This window comes from Barbatula barbatula (assembly GCF_947034865.1).
Source record: "Barbatula barbatula genome assembly, chromosome: 8".
NCBI lineage: Eukaryota > Metazoa > Chordata > Actinopteri > Cypriniformes > Nemacheilidae > Barbatula > Barbatula barbatula.
Window position 1 is genome coordinate 21780152 of NC_136771.1, and position 19225 is coordinate 21799376.

A 19225-nucleotide genomic window follows, 5' to 3' on the forward strand; every position below is an offset into this window, starting at 1 on the left:
TAAAATATGTGAAAAAAAGTGAAAAGATAATAATGATAAAGTAAGCTTTGACTGGTTGGTTGGTTGTGTGTGTGTGTGTGTGTGTGTGTGTGTGTGTGTGTGTGTGTGTGTGTGTGTGCGTGCGTGCGTGCGTGTGTTTTCTGTTATTGCTGATTATGAAATAATAAAATGTTTAGGTGGACCTTTAGATTTTTGGATTTCATATGAGATTAAAGCCACGCGTCAGCACTTTATGGAATAATCTGATAAAAACTACTGCAGACATCTGTCCACTCCAAGCTGTCAAAAATAACAATGCATTTTTTTCAGAAGTGGTACATAGACTGGCCTGCAGATCCATATACCTTTAATGTAAGATCAATGTAACAAAAGGAACAATTGCACAGGGAGGGACAACACAAGAGTGAAATGGTAAAAAGAAAAGAAAAAAAGAAATAACTGCGGATGCAAATACGATGATAGCTACATAACCATATTGCAAACTGAGAAAATCGGCAACATAGAGACCATTTTGAAATACATAAATGCTTCACCCTAATTAGCATAATTATACACTTTTACACTGACAATGTATAAAACTACCAATCGACCCATCAAAAATAGTCGATTCTCATCACTCGAAACATACACACCTCACGTGCTGTCTGGTTCACACACACACACTCAGAGCCTTTGTTGCTCTCTACATTTCTCTCTCTTACACACACATTGTGTTTTCTTCAGTCAGAATTTCCGCTACTTTCCACAGGTAGTTAAAAAGGGGTCCATAAAATGTAACAATAAAAACACTTTATACTTCAACGAGCAGCCTTAATTATGCAGTGCTTTGAGATGCCCGAACAGAAAAGCATCTAGATTATAGCCGAGTACATGAACATGTTACAGAAGTCTGTTAAAACAGCTTCAGTTTGTTTCAGTTATTCGCACATTCCAAAAGTCACAGATCAGTAGGCAACACCAGTTAGGAATTGATGAACACATGTGTGGGAAACTGTGAAGCATGTCTGAGGAATATATTTTGAGGTGGAAGGGAGAAGAATGCATTCCACCAAACACAGACCATCCTGAGAAGAAGACAGAGAGAAAAGACTCATCAGAGAAACAATATTAAATCAAGAATCGATACTCTTTATATAAACTGCTGAACTTACACAGTTATAATTATTTATCAGAAAAAAGCAAATATTGATTGTTAGAACACGTGTTAATAGGGTTACTCTGGTGTCTGAACTTGTCAAGGGAAAAAACTATTTGTTTCAGTAAAAACAAATATTTAACCAATTGGTAAAAACCAGAATGCGTGACTTCAACGTTTCACTGGAAGAACCCTATGCAGTTTCTGGTTGGAGAGAAATGGGAAACTGAAATAAGTTACATCTAGCAGATGCTGTTCATTGCGGCATAACGCAGTGGTATATAGAAGTTCTACCGTATTTTAATGTTATAACAACATATGTAAACTTATGAAAGAGACAAAGTGTCCAAAAACTTCCAAACACCTGGGTCCATAGCTTAATACTGAATTTATATATCAAGCACTTGCTACTCAAATGGCATGAGAAATACAACTGGCGAGCCAAAAAGGAATACAAGTCTCAATTGAATTGCAATGTCATGACGCAGGAGACTGATGGGAATGCTAATGTGTTTGTACAGCGAATTCCAAATATCCTGTTAATGACCATTCTGCTTTCATTTGCCGATACTAATTCAACACAGTATCTGTAAAGTTCACACACGAAGGTTCCTCTCACCCTCATCCCTCTAAAAAAAGGCTTGACCCTCGCTGGTCCTCTGATCGGCCCCAGCAGCTGTCACCCTTCTGCCTCAGCACAACAAATACTTCACTCGCCTACTGACCTTTCCACACACACAGACATGCGCCTACACACTTTCCGGCTCACATTTACACATGCATACTGTCAAGTGCCGGCAATAGTGGCCAAACTCTGGTATTTCTTTAGATTTTGTTCATGCATTGCAACTAAAACGTCACTTAATCACAGAGGTATATTGGCATTAGCATCTTCATTTGAATTTTGTCAGTTTAAGATATAAAAAACGTTGTTTTGTTCGGAGAGCGTAATACAATTTAAACCACCCGGCCCCTCAATAAAAGAAATGAGAAACATTTCTATTACTTTATTCCACAGATAAAGTGTCTTCGTGTATCTTCTCTGGTCACTGTCACCTTTAGCTTGCTCGCTGCCGATTGTGACACTATTTTTATTAGGAAAGATTTCAATTAGTGAAAAGTGCTATACATACAACGTTCTGAGCTTCAAATTAGTTTCTAATGGGTACTTAAATGTCAATAAAGATATACTAAACATTTTCCATTCTGATCTGATTTAATTTGCACTCACATCGATAAACTCATAAACAAGCACATAGCACAGAATGCCCCTAATTTCAAAGGTTAAAGCACTAATGTTTCACACAATATTTTCATGCTACACTTCCAAACACACAACAATAAACATACACAGACGCAGACATTAAACCACACATTTCTCAAACTAACTTCGGTAGCACTTTATTTTACAGGCCTGTTTCCCGTGTACATACTGTGTACTTATTACAGTAAATATAATAACTGGGTAATAACTAGACCCTAACCCTGAACCTACAGCTTAACTTAAATGTATTTAAGATATCTCTCACAATGTAGTTACCTACTATACCCAGTACTTTCTTAGGTAAGTAAACTGTAACACTATACTTACACGTACTGTAAAATAAAGTGCAATCCAAATTTCTTTTGAATAGTCATATTTTCATCATTGATGGGACACCTTTAGATATCTTAATGCTAAAAATAATGTTATGCAACCTTTCCGGTAAGGTTCAGTTGAATCACTTGAAATTATTTGACACAAAATTTGCTTTCAATTTTACTGTAACACAAAATATGAAACTATAAGCATCATCTGCAAAGCAAATCATGCTTGCCATGTCCTCAAAAGTAACCCAACCGTCTCCAAGGTCATTTTAGACAAGGTATGAAGTCAGTTTCCTCTACAGTAAGTTCACTAGCCCAGTACTCACAGATGTACAGTCGCGGAGAACATTAAGAGACCATTTTGAAATTATTTTCATTTTTTTCTCAATATTTTTAGGTGTGTTTTTAGGCAAAACAATTCAAAATTTTAATAAAAATATTGTTTCTATTTGCATTTATTTGCAGACAATGAAATGATGGAGAAACATGTCAAAATAACAATAGATGCTCTATTTTTTCAAACCTCAAATACTGCAAAGAAAACAAGTTTATATTCACTTTTAAGCGACAAAACAGTGAAATGTCTACATGTACTTAGGAAAAGTTTAAAAGTATTTTCATCACCTCAGTTTAATCACTGTTTTCATGTGTCCCTGTCATGCTGTCAGCCTTTCACATTGCTGTGAAATGACTTTGTCATTCCTGAGGTTTGATTTTTTTTTAATTCAGCAGACACTGGACTGGAATGACCACAATAAATCTAGGCTACGTATAAATGTAAATAAAACGAATATTTGGATTGGTCTCTTAATGTTTCAACGACTGTGTGCATGTAGATGTTCCACTAATGGTTAAAAAACTAAAACGTTTTTAAATTGATTTATAATTTCGAAATATGAATCACAACTTGAACAATTGCTACAACTTCTCAAAGTCACAGAGTAAAACCACACATGCACACCCATGCAGTAATCGCTTACGTTCACTTATCTATGTTCCACCACAAAGCTCATAGTTGTGCCATCAAAGGAGGGAGGGGCAACGATCCGGGCGCTTTGCTGTGATGTAATACTAATAACAGGTTTGGTGCTGCTGGGTACCGCCACGCCTGACTGGATCATACACAGGCTGCCAGTCTCCGCTGTGTCGTCGCCCTCTGAGCAGGTGGAGGAGTGGGACTGGGTGTTGAGGTGCGGGTGAGTTGCCAGCATGGTTGATGGGTAAACCAGGTACGTGGGGGGATAAGCTGCCGGGCCGAGGGTTACCGGCGAGACGGACACGGGCACAGGCGTGAGCGACAAAGGAATGTCCATGTACTGACCGCTCTCGGGATGGTAAAACCTCTGGGCGGCCGGCTGCATGGGTACAGGGGTGTCCACTAAGTAGTACTGTCCTGTGGTGGGGTCCAGCAGGAGCTTGCGCTGGATGTCAGGGGGCATGGGATCTGTGGCCGGGGTGAGGCACAGTACCTGAGGTTGGGGGCCAGGTATGGTGGGCACGGTTGGGAGGGGAACAGCGTGGTGATATATAGTGGCCATCTGAGTCTCTGGTGACCATGACTTCATAACTATAGGTGAGCGCTGCAGGGGCTGATGGGAAGGCTGTGGAGGTTGGGGGAGTTTGGAATCTGAAGCTTTAACAGGGATGGTAAGGTAATTATCTGAGGAATCTGAGAGCAGGTGCTGCTGGTGCTCTAAAACAGTGTTCCTGTCCTCAATTTTTGCTTTTGAAGGACTGATTTTCAGTGACAATGGCGCTTTATGTGTATAGTTCCTGCTAGAACATATTTCCTGAGTGCTCTCATTCTCCACAGTTATTTGGGCAGGTGCTTTGAGGTTACCTCCAACCCTGAACACACACTTGTTATTCAAAGAATCTGCCCTTTGGGCTACTAATTCCTTCTGACTGTGAGAACTTGTTGGCATACACATTTTATCCTCATCTATCACACCACCAACACAAGAAGCTGTGGGCAACTTCTCGGTGCGCAGCTGCCAGCTTGTAAATTTATCTTTATCGGCTCTTTCACATTCGTTATCGAAGTCCGTTTTGGTCGCGACCCCTTTCTCCTCTCTCGTGATTAATGACAGCACGTGGCTGTCCGTGATCGGTCGTGGCGCTTTCGTTTTGCGCTTCCACTCGTTTCTGTCAAAAACGTATAGTTGCTCCATGGTTTTCACGGCTGCCTTTAACTTCTCGAGGGCCATTTGATTCGAGACTTTCGACTCTGGTTTCTTCTCGCAGCAATCAGATTTTTTCACATCGATTTTTAAACTAAACTCGTGCTGTTCTGTTAAAGGCTTCTTCGCGCACGGAGCTCTGGTCTGTGCGCGCGCGCCGTCGCTTTTAGAAGCGCATTCAGATGGGACATTTGGAGACGTTCTTGCTGTTTCGAACACGCTCTCGTTCTCCTCTATAGAGCTCACATTCACAGGATCGTGCTTTGTGGCACTGTTCGTGTTAACAGACTGGCATTTTATAACCAATGGTGTAGGAAAGGGCTTCTTGTCAGGGGCCCTTGGAATAGGTTTGCCATCTTCGCGTAACGTTCCTGACGCGTTTTCTAGCGCAACGAACCTATATGAGCTTTTAACCAATTTGCGCACGTCTCTGACTTGATGAATGGGCGTCTGGAACTTACATTTATTGTCTCTGATATCTCTCACCATAAAATGAGGAGCTTTGTCAGATATGTTAAACAAATTAGTTTTAGACTCGTTGGTCGCATTTTTAGGATTGCTGTACTGGATATTAGGAGTTAAAAGGTTGGCGATATTCAACCGATTGCCTTGGTTTTCTTTGACAGTGCGAATGCGTATTTTGATTTCGGGGGCTTTTTGGCACGGTGAGGTTTTGTCCGTGTCCTCAGAGCACTGAAGCTGGCCAGAGCCAAGTTTTGGGCACCCTCCCCCGTCTGACTCCGCAACATCTCCATTCACATTTAGATTATGTAATGAAAGACCGACAGCTTCCTTCTCTTTCGGCATAAGCTGCGAGCTAGGGACATACAAGTGAGACATCTTAATCATCTTACTACTCTCGCCCTCAACACATTCGCTGCTTTCCAGCACGCGTTCAGTGGAAGTATTTGGCTGCGTATCCTCCAGTGCGCACTGAGGATCTCCATCACACTGCGCTTCAGATTCTTGCTCACCATCTTTCCAGGTTTTGAAAGCACTCCTTTGACTGGGTGTCAGGGGAATTTGTGGGACATCGCTTTGGTCTAATTTAGGAGCAATTCCTGGGTCACAGGGTGACTCGGTGAGTTCAGCAGGCTGGGAACGCGGGGTCTCTGGTGGCTCAACAACTGAGACACAAGATACCAAGTCTGTTCCGTCCTTTCGTTCCTCTTGCGAGTGTCCCGACTCAGTTTCGGAGTTTTCACTCTGTATCTCCTCTTTTTCTTTCTTCGCGTCCTGATCTTTATATTGAGGGCACAATGAAGGCACAGGGTGTGTGTCGCATATTTCGCCCCTTTCCATTTTGAGCTCTTGTTCAAACTGCATTTTCTTGGAGATTATGTTTTTTAAGAGACTGGAGGCGAAAATTGCTTTTGTGTGTGTATCTTCAAATGTTTCACTTGTTTCGCGCACCCGACTTTCTGTCTCGCACCCCGGCTTGGCTGGCCCGATGCCCCCCACTTCAACTGTGGAAGGTGACGCCATGGCATTCAGGGTGCGTTTCGCTCGCCTCTCGCGCGCAGGTATGCCTCCTCCGACTTTGCAACTGAAGTTCAAAGTTTCTGTTAGTTTGATGGTTTCCGTGCTGTCCGGTTTGCTCCGTATCTCTATTTTTGTAGACGACCCGGAGGACGCCTGTCTAGAATTTAAATTGTTTTTCAACGCAAATATATTCGTTTGTGGATTCGGAATATTCGTGTGAAGCACATCTTTATTGTTTTTATACTCAGCGCTGTTATTCACCTCCATAACGGGCGCAGAGTTCCTGCGCGCCAGCATGTTCTGGTCAAGTCCCTGTGTCAAGTTGCTGTAATTTAAGTCGACGAAAGCGGACCATTTGTTAATACTCAGGCTGTGCTCTGACATTGAGGACTCACTGGAGCTGCTAAGATGAATGGTATCAAAGTAAGGACACGCCAGACTCCGGAATGAACGGGCGGTAAGGTTGCGCACCTCTTTATCAGCATCATCCAGCTCGCTAACGGAACTGGACGCGCCGCTGGAATATTCGTTGATGTCTTTCACTCTCAGTTTGCTCGCTAGGTGTTGGCGACCGGGAGGTGGGATGAAGCAACGGTCATACAGGGTTTCGCTTTTGGAATCTGAACTTCTGTATGAATATTGACGTTCAGCTGCGCGTCTTGTGTGAAAGCGCACATTCTTCTGTTGTAAGACATTGACGTGGTCGTTGATGGCCCGAGAAGACGTTTTGATCGACAGGTGAATAGGTCCCGTCATATGCCGGCGATCGCGTTGGGTCTTACCCACGCCCTCGTCCGAGCTGGCACATTTGTCGGATTCACAAAGTTCGCTTTCGGTGCTGACCAGCGCACCGGGCGCGCAAAGCTTCGCTGCGCGTAAAGAGGACTGAACTTTATTGCTCTTCACCTTGCTTTGGATCCTCTTACGAGTCGTCTCGTCACTCTCAAACGATGCGTAATCAACAAACGAATAAACCAGATTTTCATCCTCGAAATCCCAGCAGGATCCGCGGCCGACCTCGTAATCCACATCGTGATCCAGCTCCGTTAGCTGAATCTCGTGCGTCGTGATGTAGTGCGACTCCACGTCCGCCGCGCTCGTGCTATCTTTCGACTCGCAGCGACTGTTCAAGTACATGTCCGTGTATTGCAACTCCTCCGTTTCATGTTTACAATCTTCGTTTTTTAGATCCGCGTCCTTTTTACTCCCATCTTCTGTGAACTCATCCTCTGAGGGGACGCGGATCAGGGGCGCGCTCTCTCCAAAAAGCCTTTCCGCGTAGCACTTTTCAACGTCGACGGTATTGAAGCGCTCCTCCGGTAAACTTTCCTCAACATTTTCGTTATCGTCTCGCTCCACGGGGCTCTTAATGGAGACGGACGCGTCGCCTTTGCCTTTGATAATGGCCAGCTGGTTCCCTTCGCCCGTGAAAGTGACGTTCACTGTCTTTGCGCCATCCGACTTCATGTCCGACGGATTACCGAGGTCTACGTAATTTGTTTCGTTGTGATCCCCATCGACGCGATGGTATTTGTCAAACATCGGCTTTTTGAACGGTCCGGTGTCCTCTCTGCTCGCGATGGCCGTTTGGAGTGTCTCCATCTGCTCTTAACGGCGTCCCGCACGGAGATTAGTGGTGTGACACCGGGCCGCAGTACGGTGTGCGTGCTTCAGTGTACTCGTACTGGGAGCAAGTGACAAGTGAGCGAGGGGGATAGAGGATAGAGGGTGGTGTGGGTGTGTGTGTGTGTGTGTGTGTGTGTGTGTGAGCGAGTGAGAGAGGCTGTGCCAGGTCAACAGACATCCACGAAGCGCCTCGCTTCTCATCTCCAGACGTCCATCAGGTGTCCGGTGACCGCGCATTGGCACGAACCCCCGGAGATCTATCATAGAATAATTGGTTCAATTACATTCTCTTATTGCTCTGTCATACCAAGGATCATGACGAACCAAATGGTTTATGTCGTTGTCTTACAAATGATCACGGTATTGCTGACATTTGAATTACAGCACGTATACAGGTATTATTAGAAATGATGTCATGTTTCACAAAGCTACTGCAAAACACAACTCTGCTAACAGGCCACCGGTCTATTGTGGGCAGCGCACAGAAACATTTGCTGTCCAGTGAATGTTATCAATGTCCGCCTCTGGCTCGCGACAGCTGCACACCCGTATTAGAGCGAATGCATGCTGCCAATCTTAAAGAAGGCCAATTGGGTCTGGGCGAGAGATATGAGAACTACAATCCAACAAAGAGAGAAAGAACAACTGCAGAGGTGTGAGGGATATGGGCACCAGTCGAAGATCATACCACAAAAAAGCAAACTTAATGCAAGATGTCTAGTGTCCTGTCTATGAGAGCTTTGCAGCAGTCGAATTTTTGAAATATCAACATGTAAAACAATGAATTAATAATAACATTTATAAATGATTCAATCAAATAAAAGGGCGGAAGGGGGTTATTGAGATTCAAATGGCATGATGGGATTTATAGAAGTGTGTTAGTTTTAAGGACCATTAAACTTAAATTGTTTTTTTTGGGGAATTCGATCTTTTAATTAAAATTCTAGTTATAAATAGTAAATATTTGTATGTATTAAATCATTGGATACATCTGATATGATCGATTAACTTAACTAAAATGCTAAATTGAATTTACAGTTTGATTTAGTCATTATGTTAGCTTTTTATGTTTTGTGCTTCATAATTATTTTACTGTTCTGTTACATATTAAGACGCCATGGTCTGTTTCTGTTTTCAGTGTAGATTGCATTTCTTATAGTAAAGGGTGCTTCATTTTTGTGAATGAGTGCGAAGTTCCCATGAGACACCTGCTGTTAGTATGTAAAGCATCCGTATATGGAGTAAAGGAGCAAACCATATCTCATGTATTTCAAAAGATGCGTCCACTTTGACACTTGTGTATCTAATGAACGCTGGTAACAGTTCTGAGTTGTCGTTTTCTCACCAGCTCTCACACGTGTCCGAAATTTTGACGACCTCCACAAAGCTGATAAATTTAGGCTGCTATTTAAAATGTGGACGCCATGCACGCAAGCGTTGGAGATCAGTTACTTGCAGAGGGCCATATAAAACAGCAGGTGGCAAATCATGAGTGCCATTAATCAAAGCACAGGAATTAGAGGCATGTCCTTATCTTTTTTTCTGTGCTGGGCTTCTGTGGTCTTTCACCCTTACATTGACCCCAAGGGCAATTCAGGTTAGAGGACATGATGGGCGAGATTTAGCAGCACAAAGACACTATCAACCTAATCTGACTTTTTCTGAAGTGGGTAAATTAATGCTCCTATTTGCACAATTTGACTACAAATAAAATTGTGATTCATAAATGTATGTCTGTTGCCTGTAAATGTTGTAAAGGGGTGTAAAAAGTTTGACATTTTAAAATGACCAATTTGAAACCCGGCTTAACCAACAGATTAGTTATTGCATTCTGCATTGCTTTTATGCCAACATATGCAAAAAAAAATGGAAAGCATTAACATTTCAGGATATTTCAGTGGAGATTTTAGATAGCAGTCCGCTACGGTGACCAGACACTAGAAAAAAAGAAAACATACAGGGCTGATGCCAATAATGTCAGCAATGAAAGGCATCTGTAACCCAACCTCTGGACACACTGTGACAAAAGGAACATATCATAGTTACTCTCTTACTCACTGTGATGAAAGTGTGCATATGGATGGGGGTCCTGAGAAATGCAATTAGGAGAGCATGTTTGTGGTCAAAGTGTTACCAAATATTTCCTGAGAATACGGCAATGCAAATACAGAGTTTAGGCAGGGATATTTGAAAAAAGCTTATATTTCAGTAATTTCAAAAAATATTTTTTTCTGAAACACAAAACATATTCTTGTGTGGAACTAAATTCGTCATTTCTTTGACAATATAGAATGTATCTCCCAGCCTTTGGCACGACTTGTTGAGTTGAAATGTTTATTTAACACTTTCTGTAGTCTAACATTACACCACATATAAAATCGTTCATAATCCTGGCCGAACGTTACAAGAAAGAGTAGGAAGATCACCAGATTGATGTTGCTTCCTCTCTAACATTACATTACCGTATGATAAGGCTACAAAATACTGAAACATGACATGTCACTCAAAACACAATTTCTGTCTTGTTCTTAACATATGCAGCAGCAATCTATGTCATGAGGTTAATTTGCAAATTTAACCTCCATTTTACAGATGTAGAGTGCCCATAACACTACAACAGTGTTAAGACATTCACCTTAAAAATCAAGGACACAACCTCTACCTTGTGTAATATTTGATCTCACCAGCTCTCGGAGTATAGAAGCTATACAGCACCCTCTTGTGACAAAAAAGATAACAGCACCAGAAAATCTATCAATTTAATCCTGGAGAAGAGGAACATCTTCAGATCATCCAAGTTCATATACTGAATTTCAGTTCATTAAATGTTCATCTACTGAAACAAGAAGAGAACTGGGAAGTAAAGATGTCCATTGCTGACCTGTCCCCCATCCCCTGAGGAGTTTAAAACATTCACATTTTCTCAAACGTGAGTTCATGTCCGCAGGTTCGACACACCTTCCTGTAGAGATCCTCCTCTTCATCCAGCAGCTCCTCGGGGCCGTACTCATGCTGGTGTACGCTGGTGTCTTTTTTAAACATACTGCTTCTCACCACCCGTCTGAGCTCTGAAAGCCAAGGGAAGATGGAGAGCAATGCATAAAATCACATTGTCGCAACCTATTCGTCCATTCAATGGTAATTTACTTTTTAGCTAACAGTGAAGCTAACTACAGATGCTGAATCAAGCAAATGTTGCAAGAGTCCCACAGGGATAAACTGAATTATTCATGAGTGACAAATACATTCAATCTCTCATACAAATGAAGAGGTGTAGTTGAGATCAAATGAGTTTTATTCTGCTCATGTTAATTCACACACCTTATTTTAAGTATAACAGTTTTTTCAAGGCCATTGATATCACTTGTGTCTTCTCATGAAAGTGTAATAAAGTGTGGTTAGATTGGCCGGCTTTCGTACCTTTAACTTTCTTATTGAACCGTTTTTGTTTCTGCACCTCCTTGTTCTCCTCTCTAGTCTCTTTTGCCTCCTCCAGAGCCTCCTCAGTGCCCCACACCTCCATAGCGCGTTTCACAACCTTAACATTCACAAAACAGCTATAAAAAGGTATACAACATTTACAACCAAACACAACATTATATGCAAAATGCAAAAACGCTCTACTATAAATGTGTCAAAGTTTGCTGAAAGGTGTGTTTATGCTTGTCCATGTAAATAAAGTTAAAGGAACACAGAGAAAGATATTTGGAAGAAACCAGACAGTTCTTGGCCACCATTGACTACCATAGTAGGAAAATGTACTTTATAAATGTCTTTTTTTTCTGTTTAACACAAAAGAAGATATTTAGAAGAATGTAGGAAAGCAAACAGTTCTGAGAGACTATTGACTACCACTGTTATTTTTACTATTATGGTAGTTTTTATTTTTGGGGTGAACTGTCCCTTTAAATGTTTCATTCATGATGCAAGACCCTTAAAAACAGCAATTCGGGCCCTAGCAGCCAAAGTTTAGAAATCCTACCTGTGTCTTCAAGTAGAGCTTCATGTCTCCCCAATGAGGGTTGTGTGGATTTTTCCTCAGGATGAATCTTAGCACCGGCTCCCTCTTATCCAAATCACAGTCTTTCAGAAGGTAAAACTGCTTCGCTTCTGTGCGAGATATAAGCTTGTGCTTATCGTCGTTGTCTCTGTGAAAACACACAAGTATAAACACACAGAAGACAACAAACACACACAACAATGGGTTACAAGCAGGGGTCTTCAACTACTTTTCTTTCAGGGCCAGATTCCAAAAGTATAAATAGGATGCGGGCCAGTTTTTTTACCATAACCTAATTTCTTATGTTATTTTGTATTTCTGTTATTTATTGCATTTTGTTCCTTTTATACTGTTTTTGTTGCTGTTCCTTATAGGTCACATATTAAAACATGCGCACAAATATTGCGTCCAGTATTTGTGCCTTTTCAAGATATTAAATTCAAAGGGATATTGTCTTTTTAATTGTATTTTATATTCCTTAATGCATCAGTTTACCCAAAAATGACATTGTTGTTAATTTACTCACCCCCAATCCCCCAGTACATCTTAGATGTGTGTGGCATTGTTTTTTCAAGAAGATGTTTATGAAGATATTTGGTTGAATTAATGAAAGTAAGTAATCCCTGCCTCTTGTGTCTTATAAAGCTAATCAATTGGTCTGTGCAAGAAACTGAACGCTATTATCACATCTTCGGGTGAATTCCAAAAACATTCATGTGTCCCACACACTTAGAAGGGAAGATCCGTTGAAGTGCAAGTTCTGGAGGGCGATGAAAAACAGTTTTTCGTAAATATAGCCGTTTAAATCATACATGATGAATGCAGTCATAAAAACAACAAGTTTTTCCCTTAGGTGCGTTTTAGTACACGACCTGCGGAAGTTTGTTGTAAACAACATTACGCATCTTGGACAGAATGATCACGTCACTTTATGAGCCACGGGAATAACTTTTGTATTGAATGTAGCAGCGTTTTGGACTTGATGTGGCATCCCAGGACGTTCTTAAGCACACCGTTATTCAAGTCTATCCAATTATTGAAAAAGATGATTGGCAGGTCGCCAGTTGACTAACTCTATAATACAGCATGTTTGTTTTTATCTCTTCTCAGATTGCAGGTGGGCAGGAAACACAGCGAAGCATTAAAACAGAAACCCACAACAACAACACCAGGTGATAACTTCAGTAGTCTCTTAACAACTACTTTTAGTCTCTTTAACACTAACTTAACGGTATGTGATAAAACACTATACAAACATATTGTTGCTGCACTTCCAAAATGTGATGACACAAATGTTATTAAGTTATACCTGCATTTGTCACACACAGAAAGATCAAAATTGTTGCTGAGATAAGAGTCCATAAACGGCTTTTGACACTCATCACACAACAGATAATCCGGCTCCATCACTGGGGCTAAAATAAACACACACAACGGACCATTTGATCAAAACCACAGACCATTTATTCTGATTGTCAATCAGTTTGTGAAAAAATGTATAATTCACCTGGTTGATGGACCACTCTTCTCTCCTTCAGTTCATCTTCAGCCGTCTCCTCTTCGATGAAGAACCCTGCACCGGTGTCTATTGTTTTTGCCACTTTGGCACAAGTGGCACCTAAGGCAAGACAGACATGTTCAGGAAAAGAACAGAAGTGATCTCAAAACATTCCAAAATAATTATTATTCATGCAACTTTATGTTGTACAGTTTTTGCCTGTGTGTGTTATTTAGGTTCAGGCACCTTCTCCAGTTGAAAGCGGTCTACTGGCCAGTCTTGCCTGTCTGAGCATCAGCGCACGTTGTCTGTTACGTTCTATTTTAGCCAACATGTGTGGTGTTAAAGTTGTGCTGGATTCAGTTTCAGACTTTGCAGTATCCAGCGGTGCATCTTGAGAACAACCGGCCTCGGGTCCATCCATGATCAGTTTTTAAACACTACAAGTAACAATTCAGACAATTTATTTCACTTTTAAGAACAGTAAAGTCATTAAAGCTATACAAACACATGGGAAATTGGTTTAGAATACAATATTAGTACAATATTAATACAATATGGTTTCATTTATTCATATTTGTTTTTACTTCAATTTATTATTATTTTTCCAATCTAGGTTGATGTTCATTCATAAATATACTATTGTTAATTGTAAAATAATTGTTGCTTAAAATGAATTAATAAAAGTGTATGTATACAGCCTGAAAATGAAAGCATAAGTAGAAATTTAACTAGCATAAAACGTAAAATGTTATGCTAGTTTATAAATACCGTAGAAGTATGTTCAATGTTATTTAATAGCCTTAAAGTTATAGATCCCAGCAGGAATAGCAGGAATAAAAATGACTGATCAAATCAATGGGGCCATTTGGGTGATCTATTCCTTCAACCAATATTAATGCAAACACTTTTAGATACACAGACCCTGACTAGTGTCAGACTAGAGTCAACCACAAATAAACCACAATATACTAAGTAACCCAACAAAAATGTGAATCTAATGAAAAAAATGATTGTCAAAGCTATTGAATATTTTGTAAGCTAGTAAACAAAGGATTTCAATATCGTTACCTCTCACCGTCACGGGGAAGTCTAAACGTCCACAGCATATAGTGTGTTAGCGGAAACTGCTTCTGTTGTTCTCTGATGTCATCTTTCTCATACAAATAAAACTAACCCTGCATCCAATTCTCCTACTTATGCTACACCCTTACAGTAGGTACTGTTTTTGTGTTGGAATAGTAGGTACTTTTGAGTGCATGGCAAACGACACATTGGGACACTCTAACAGGAAGCGGAAGTGCCCGTTGTTGCCTAGACAACATTGTGGCCAATAACTGTCACACACATCAAAATACAGATCTTCTTTCCATTAAGGTATTTATTCATTTATTATTGCGTATGTGATGTTTACTGTATACTTACATTTGCTTATTTAGTGACGCGTCAGTTATATAGTTTACTAACGTATTTGAGCGTCACTAAACTCCGCCTACTCGCGGTGATTTGTGGGTAATATCAGCCGATTGAGGGTGCACGGGGGAGTGGTGTTCAGATTACTGATGCGTTCGAAAGTTTAGGCAGCTGACTTGTTGCCTCGCTGTCTCTTGTCTTGAATTCGGGCTTGCTTTGATTCCTTACTACCTTGAAAAGCTGCATGTCGCGTAGGCAGCATTTTAGAGCTTCCGGACGCAGCCTACGTACTTTTGTATGCAAAACCCGGAAGCGAGTTAGCATTTTAGGACTTCCGGTTATATCGCTCCAAATGTTTTTTGAATGTGTTAAATCGTCCGAAATAAGGTCTGTGGTTAACAAAACCTCTGAACCCTTCTTTTGTTCTATCACATAAAACACACCAGTTATAACCCACTTGCCTTATTTTTTCTTTAAAACGGCGGTTGCTAACATTCCAGTCCACATAATTTACAAATGATTCCAGTATCCAATTGCATTTGGTTTTGAAACAATATTTTCCTGAAAGAGACCTCTTATAGATATATTGTTAGCATAAGAGAAAAAAACTAATTTGACATATAAGGAATGATTGAGCGAGAATGGTTGGAGTTGCTGATGTTCTAATCTGTTTTGTTGCTTAAATAGCATACAAATTCCACTAGATATTGCACCAAAAACAATTGCAAATTGTTTGGTCGTATGGGAATTTTATATTTTGATTAAAAAATCCTCATAGGTATTATTCCATATAAAATATAAGCAGCGGCGCTTACTTCCGGGTAAGCCTACAAAATACGTCATTTCTGAGGTAACGGATTCTGCACTTCGAATTTCTACCGGAAGTGTAATTATGAGTTTATTAAAACAATTTATGATAAAATTAGGAATTATGTGATTCCTCAGATTTCTGCTACGAACAAAACTTAATACATACATACAACACGTGAAACAAATGAAGATCTTTGTATGTGCACTTCCATTTCTTTATTTCGTGTAATGTTTGATTCAAATGTCACATACTTTAAATATATATATGTGACTGAGATTTCTGAGATCTCCAATCATAAAAATGTAAATCAAGTGCATTTTACAAAACATATCAAAGAAACAGCAACACACCTGCAAAGCCTGTAACATGTTCTAAATCCTTCATCACAACAAGTCCTTGTGTCATTGTTCACAAACAAGATGCTTAATCATGTTGTCAACATTACAGCTATAACGAAATTACAGTATCTTCTAAAAAGGCGAATCACTTCCACTCAAAGACCTGAAAAGACACTGTAAAAGTTTGAATAGTCAACAGCTTCAGTTACACTACAGCCACGTTCAGAATTTTCTGTTTGCACATGGCACTAATGTACTAAAAGCCACAAAACTGTCAAACCAGAAATGTATGCAATCATATAGCCTATTTTAAAGTAAAACAAAGTCAAGAAATCTTTGCACAAAACAGATAATTCTGTTATAAAAAACAAAAATGCTACTTAATGTATAGCAAACAGCACTTTTCAAACATTCTACAGGGCTACTAGTTAAGCTCAGCATGAAGACGGTCAGGGGTTTTAAATGAGTTTAAGAAAATAGAAAAATAATTCAAGATCAATATGTCAGGTAACCTCATGTGAGAACTGAGCTTCTGAGAGTGGATATCCATCATTCATCTGTCGTCTTCAATTATCTTCTTTTGGTTCCTCCGAAACCTGCTCCAGACAAAAACATCTTAAATAAAGTAGATATCTAAAAGACGACTTCTGGGCTCTCATAATCCAGTATGAGTGTTCAGATAAAAATCTGAGTTTATATGGTTTACAGCAATAATGTACCTGAAGCAGTACGTGTTCCTGAACTTGTTTTTGTTGCTGGAGAAGGTTTGTAGGAGTATGATGGTCCCGTGGGTGGTTGGCGTCTGAGGACATAAAACATAAGTCTTGCATACTAAAGTTAAACTAAATGAGTAAACTGATGTTATGTGAAGTGAGAACATGTACTAACCTCTGGTTCCCAAACAGGTATCCCAGAAGTGAACCCGCACCCATTCCAGACCAAAATCCACCACCGCCGGCACAACCAGATCGTCTTCCAAACGTGGAACCAGTCCAAGATCCCTGAGGTCTGGTGTATTCATCAGAAAAACCATAGCCGGGCCCTGAGCTGGGCTGGTCTGCATAATAATCCGGCTTAAATCCAGGAGGAGGTGGTCCTGTGCCATGGCTGTTATCCCAAGCCCCTCCGGGCTCTTGAGAGTGGTCGCCGGAGTAACCTCGATGGCCTTGAGTAGGGCTGCATAAAAACATCTTGTACACACCATATGCCAAAAGCAGAAGGATCCCTACCACTATAAGCCCCCCCACTCCTTCACCCGACTGGCTGTTTTGAGAGTAACCAGATGGCTGTTGGTGGCCATCTCTCTGCTGTTGTTTTGGATTAGAAAAGCCTTGGAAGAAGTTAGAGGCAAAGCCTGAAAAACCAGATGAGGAGTCATGACTGTGCTGTTGCTTCCCCTCTGCTGTGCGCTCCAGTGTGTATTCCAGACCGCACGATCCCCTCAGCACATATGCGTCATTAGTACTGCTATAACCTTCACAGGACACCTCCACACGGCCAAACCTGTACCAGTTGTCCATGTCGGCTTTACATTCCCACTGCAAAGAGAGAGAAGACTAGTTAAAAGATTAGTTTATAATTAAAAATCTTGCCATCAGGAGTGCATTGATTCACCTCATATGAAGATTACATTTTCTCGCACACAAAATTACTTTATGGATCGAAGATATATATATATATATATGTGTGTGTGTATGTATTATCACAATTCACTGAATGTAAAAGAATACAGCAGTACGGTTTTGATATGATCAGCAGTGGGGCTGTCTACCTGTATGTCTATGCCATCCCATCCTCTGTTGTAACACTGGACCACCTCCGGTACGAATGCCCCACAGCCAGCGGACCCACCAACACACTGCAGCTGCAGAACAGGACTGGAGCGGCGTGCTGTGGTGTAGCGATCTCTGTGGAGGGTGAGCGCCGAAATGTCACGCAGTAAGACAGCATCTGGAACATTGGAAGATATCAGATACTTAGCAGGAACATTTCAGTGATATTTTGAAAAGGAAATATGTAAGATTCATGTGTTCTGTGTTTCCATGACAACACGGTGGTCTGCCTGGTTGACAGAAGTTGTTCTGGTGTCAATTTGTTTTATATTTGTTTTGTTACTTTAAGGTAGGTTACATTTCAACCAACTTAACAATTTTAATGTTTTAATAACATGTCCTGTACTAAATTCAACCTGTCTTGACCTCATTTCGTCAACACGTCATTTCGTTTTTTGTTACAAATGTTTTTGAATGTTTCATGAATATCATAAGAAAATTAAAATACTTCCTACCTACGCTATACTGATACTGAACTATTATTATATTTATTATATTTTTACAGCCCTAAAAAAACAAGGATTCCCTGTAACCTTTATCCTTTTCAAAAAATTTTAATACTAACTTTTGCTTATTATTATTATAATGTTTAATTAATAATAAATATGCGGCCAAAAATGATATAGCTCGATATAAGCCACACCCTGTATCACAAAATGTAGACAGGAAGCCCACCACACATTACAGAAACCAACAAAAATGTATTACACATTACTTTCTAACCTAGTGAATTTGCATATAGACCATAGTTTCGTCTTAGTTCTTTCGGTTATCCGTCCATCCTCAATGAGGTCTAATTTATTAGAATTATTTATTTAGCTCTGTTTAATATCATAGATATACTTTACCATCATTCCAACAGTTGATGTGTGGCATGAGTAACGTTAAAACGTGCAGGAATAAAACTCCAATGCTCTTCATGTTTCTGGATGACGGGAGAAATCTCTTCGTGATGCTCGTGTTTGAAGGGTAAACTCTCAGTGTAAGTCCGTACGTGGCATTTAACTGTTAGACAAGGTAAATTCTGATGTAAACAACATGAAATTGACAGCTTGACGCAACATGTCTCGCTTCCGCTTCCGTGTTATGCGCCCTACTTCAAGTGGGCTATCTGCAGGTCGGAGAAATGGGCGTGTCGAAAGGGTTGTCATTGGTTAAAGGTACTCTTTCTTCCCAAATTGGCCAATCAACGTTAACCACACACATGCGTCATTTCTTTAAACAGGAAGAAGATCGCGATAAGGCGTGTGATGCAAAGTTATGAAACTCTGACCTCAGTCAAAATGGTTAGTCGCGAAACTAATAATAATAAATTCGTAATAA

The 19225-nt window shown here is 40.4% G+C and overlaps 3 protein-coding genes across 4 annotated transcripts; all 3 read right to left on the reverse strand.

The window, feature by feature from the left end:
- Positions 1 to 306: 306 nt before the first annotated feature.
- On the reverse strand, positions 307 to 8076 carry LOC306898137 (uncharacterized protein C4orf54-like). The gene is made up of 2 exons (XM_079463401.1): positions 3703 to 8076; positions 307 to 1064 (listed from the first exon to the last, which is right to left on the reverse strand). The coding sequence occupies exon 1, from the start codon at positions 7984 to 7986 to the stop codon at positions 3709 to 3711; it is 4278 nt and encodes a 1425-aa protein (XP_079319527.1). The 5' UTR covers positions 7987 to 8076; the 3' UTR covers positions 307 to 1064; positions 3703 to 3708.
- Positions 8077 to 10199: 2123 nt separating this feature from the next.
- On the reverse strand, positions 10200 to 14814 carry xpa (xeroderma pigmentosum, complementation group A). 2 transcript variants are annotated; one of them, XM_079463402.1, is made up of 7 exons: positions 14580 to 14814; positions 13755 to 13948; positions 13518 to 13628; positions 13320 to 13425; positions 11993 to 12158; positions 11431 to 11548; positions 10200 to 11078 (listed from the first exon to the last, which is right to left on the reverse strand). In XM_079463402.1, the coding sequence occupies exons 2-7, from the start codon at positions 13930 to 13932 to the stop codon at positions 10924 to 10926; spliced, it is 834 nt and encodes a 277-aa protein (XP_079319528.1). In that variant the 5' UTR covers positions 13933 to 13948; positions 14580 to 14814; the 3' UTR covers positions 10200 to 10923. The 2 variants fall into 2 exon arrangements, with proteins under 2 accessions (XP_079319528.1, XP_079319529.1); XM_079463403.1 differs by having other exon boundaries at positions 14587 to 14806.
- Positions 14815 to 15621: 807 nt separating this feature from the next.
- saraf (store-operated calcium entry-associated regulatory factor) lies at positions 15622 to 19006 on the reverse strand. Its single transcript, XM_079463404.1, has 5 exons — positions 18751 to 19006; positions 17842 to 18020; positions 16959 to 17608; positions 16790 to 16872; positions 15622 to 16666 (listed from the first exon to the last, which is right to left on the reverse strand). Exons 1-5 carry the CDS (start codon positions 18821 to 18823, stop codon positions 16641 to 16643), a joined length of 1011 nt encoding a protein of 336 aa, XP_079319530.1. The 5' UTR covers positions 18824 to 19006; the 3' UTR covers positions 15622 to 16640.
- Between the last annotated feature and the right edge of the window lie 219 nt (positions 19007 to 19225).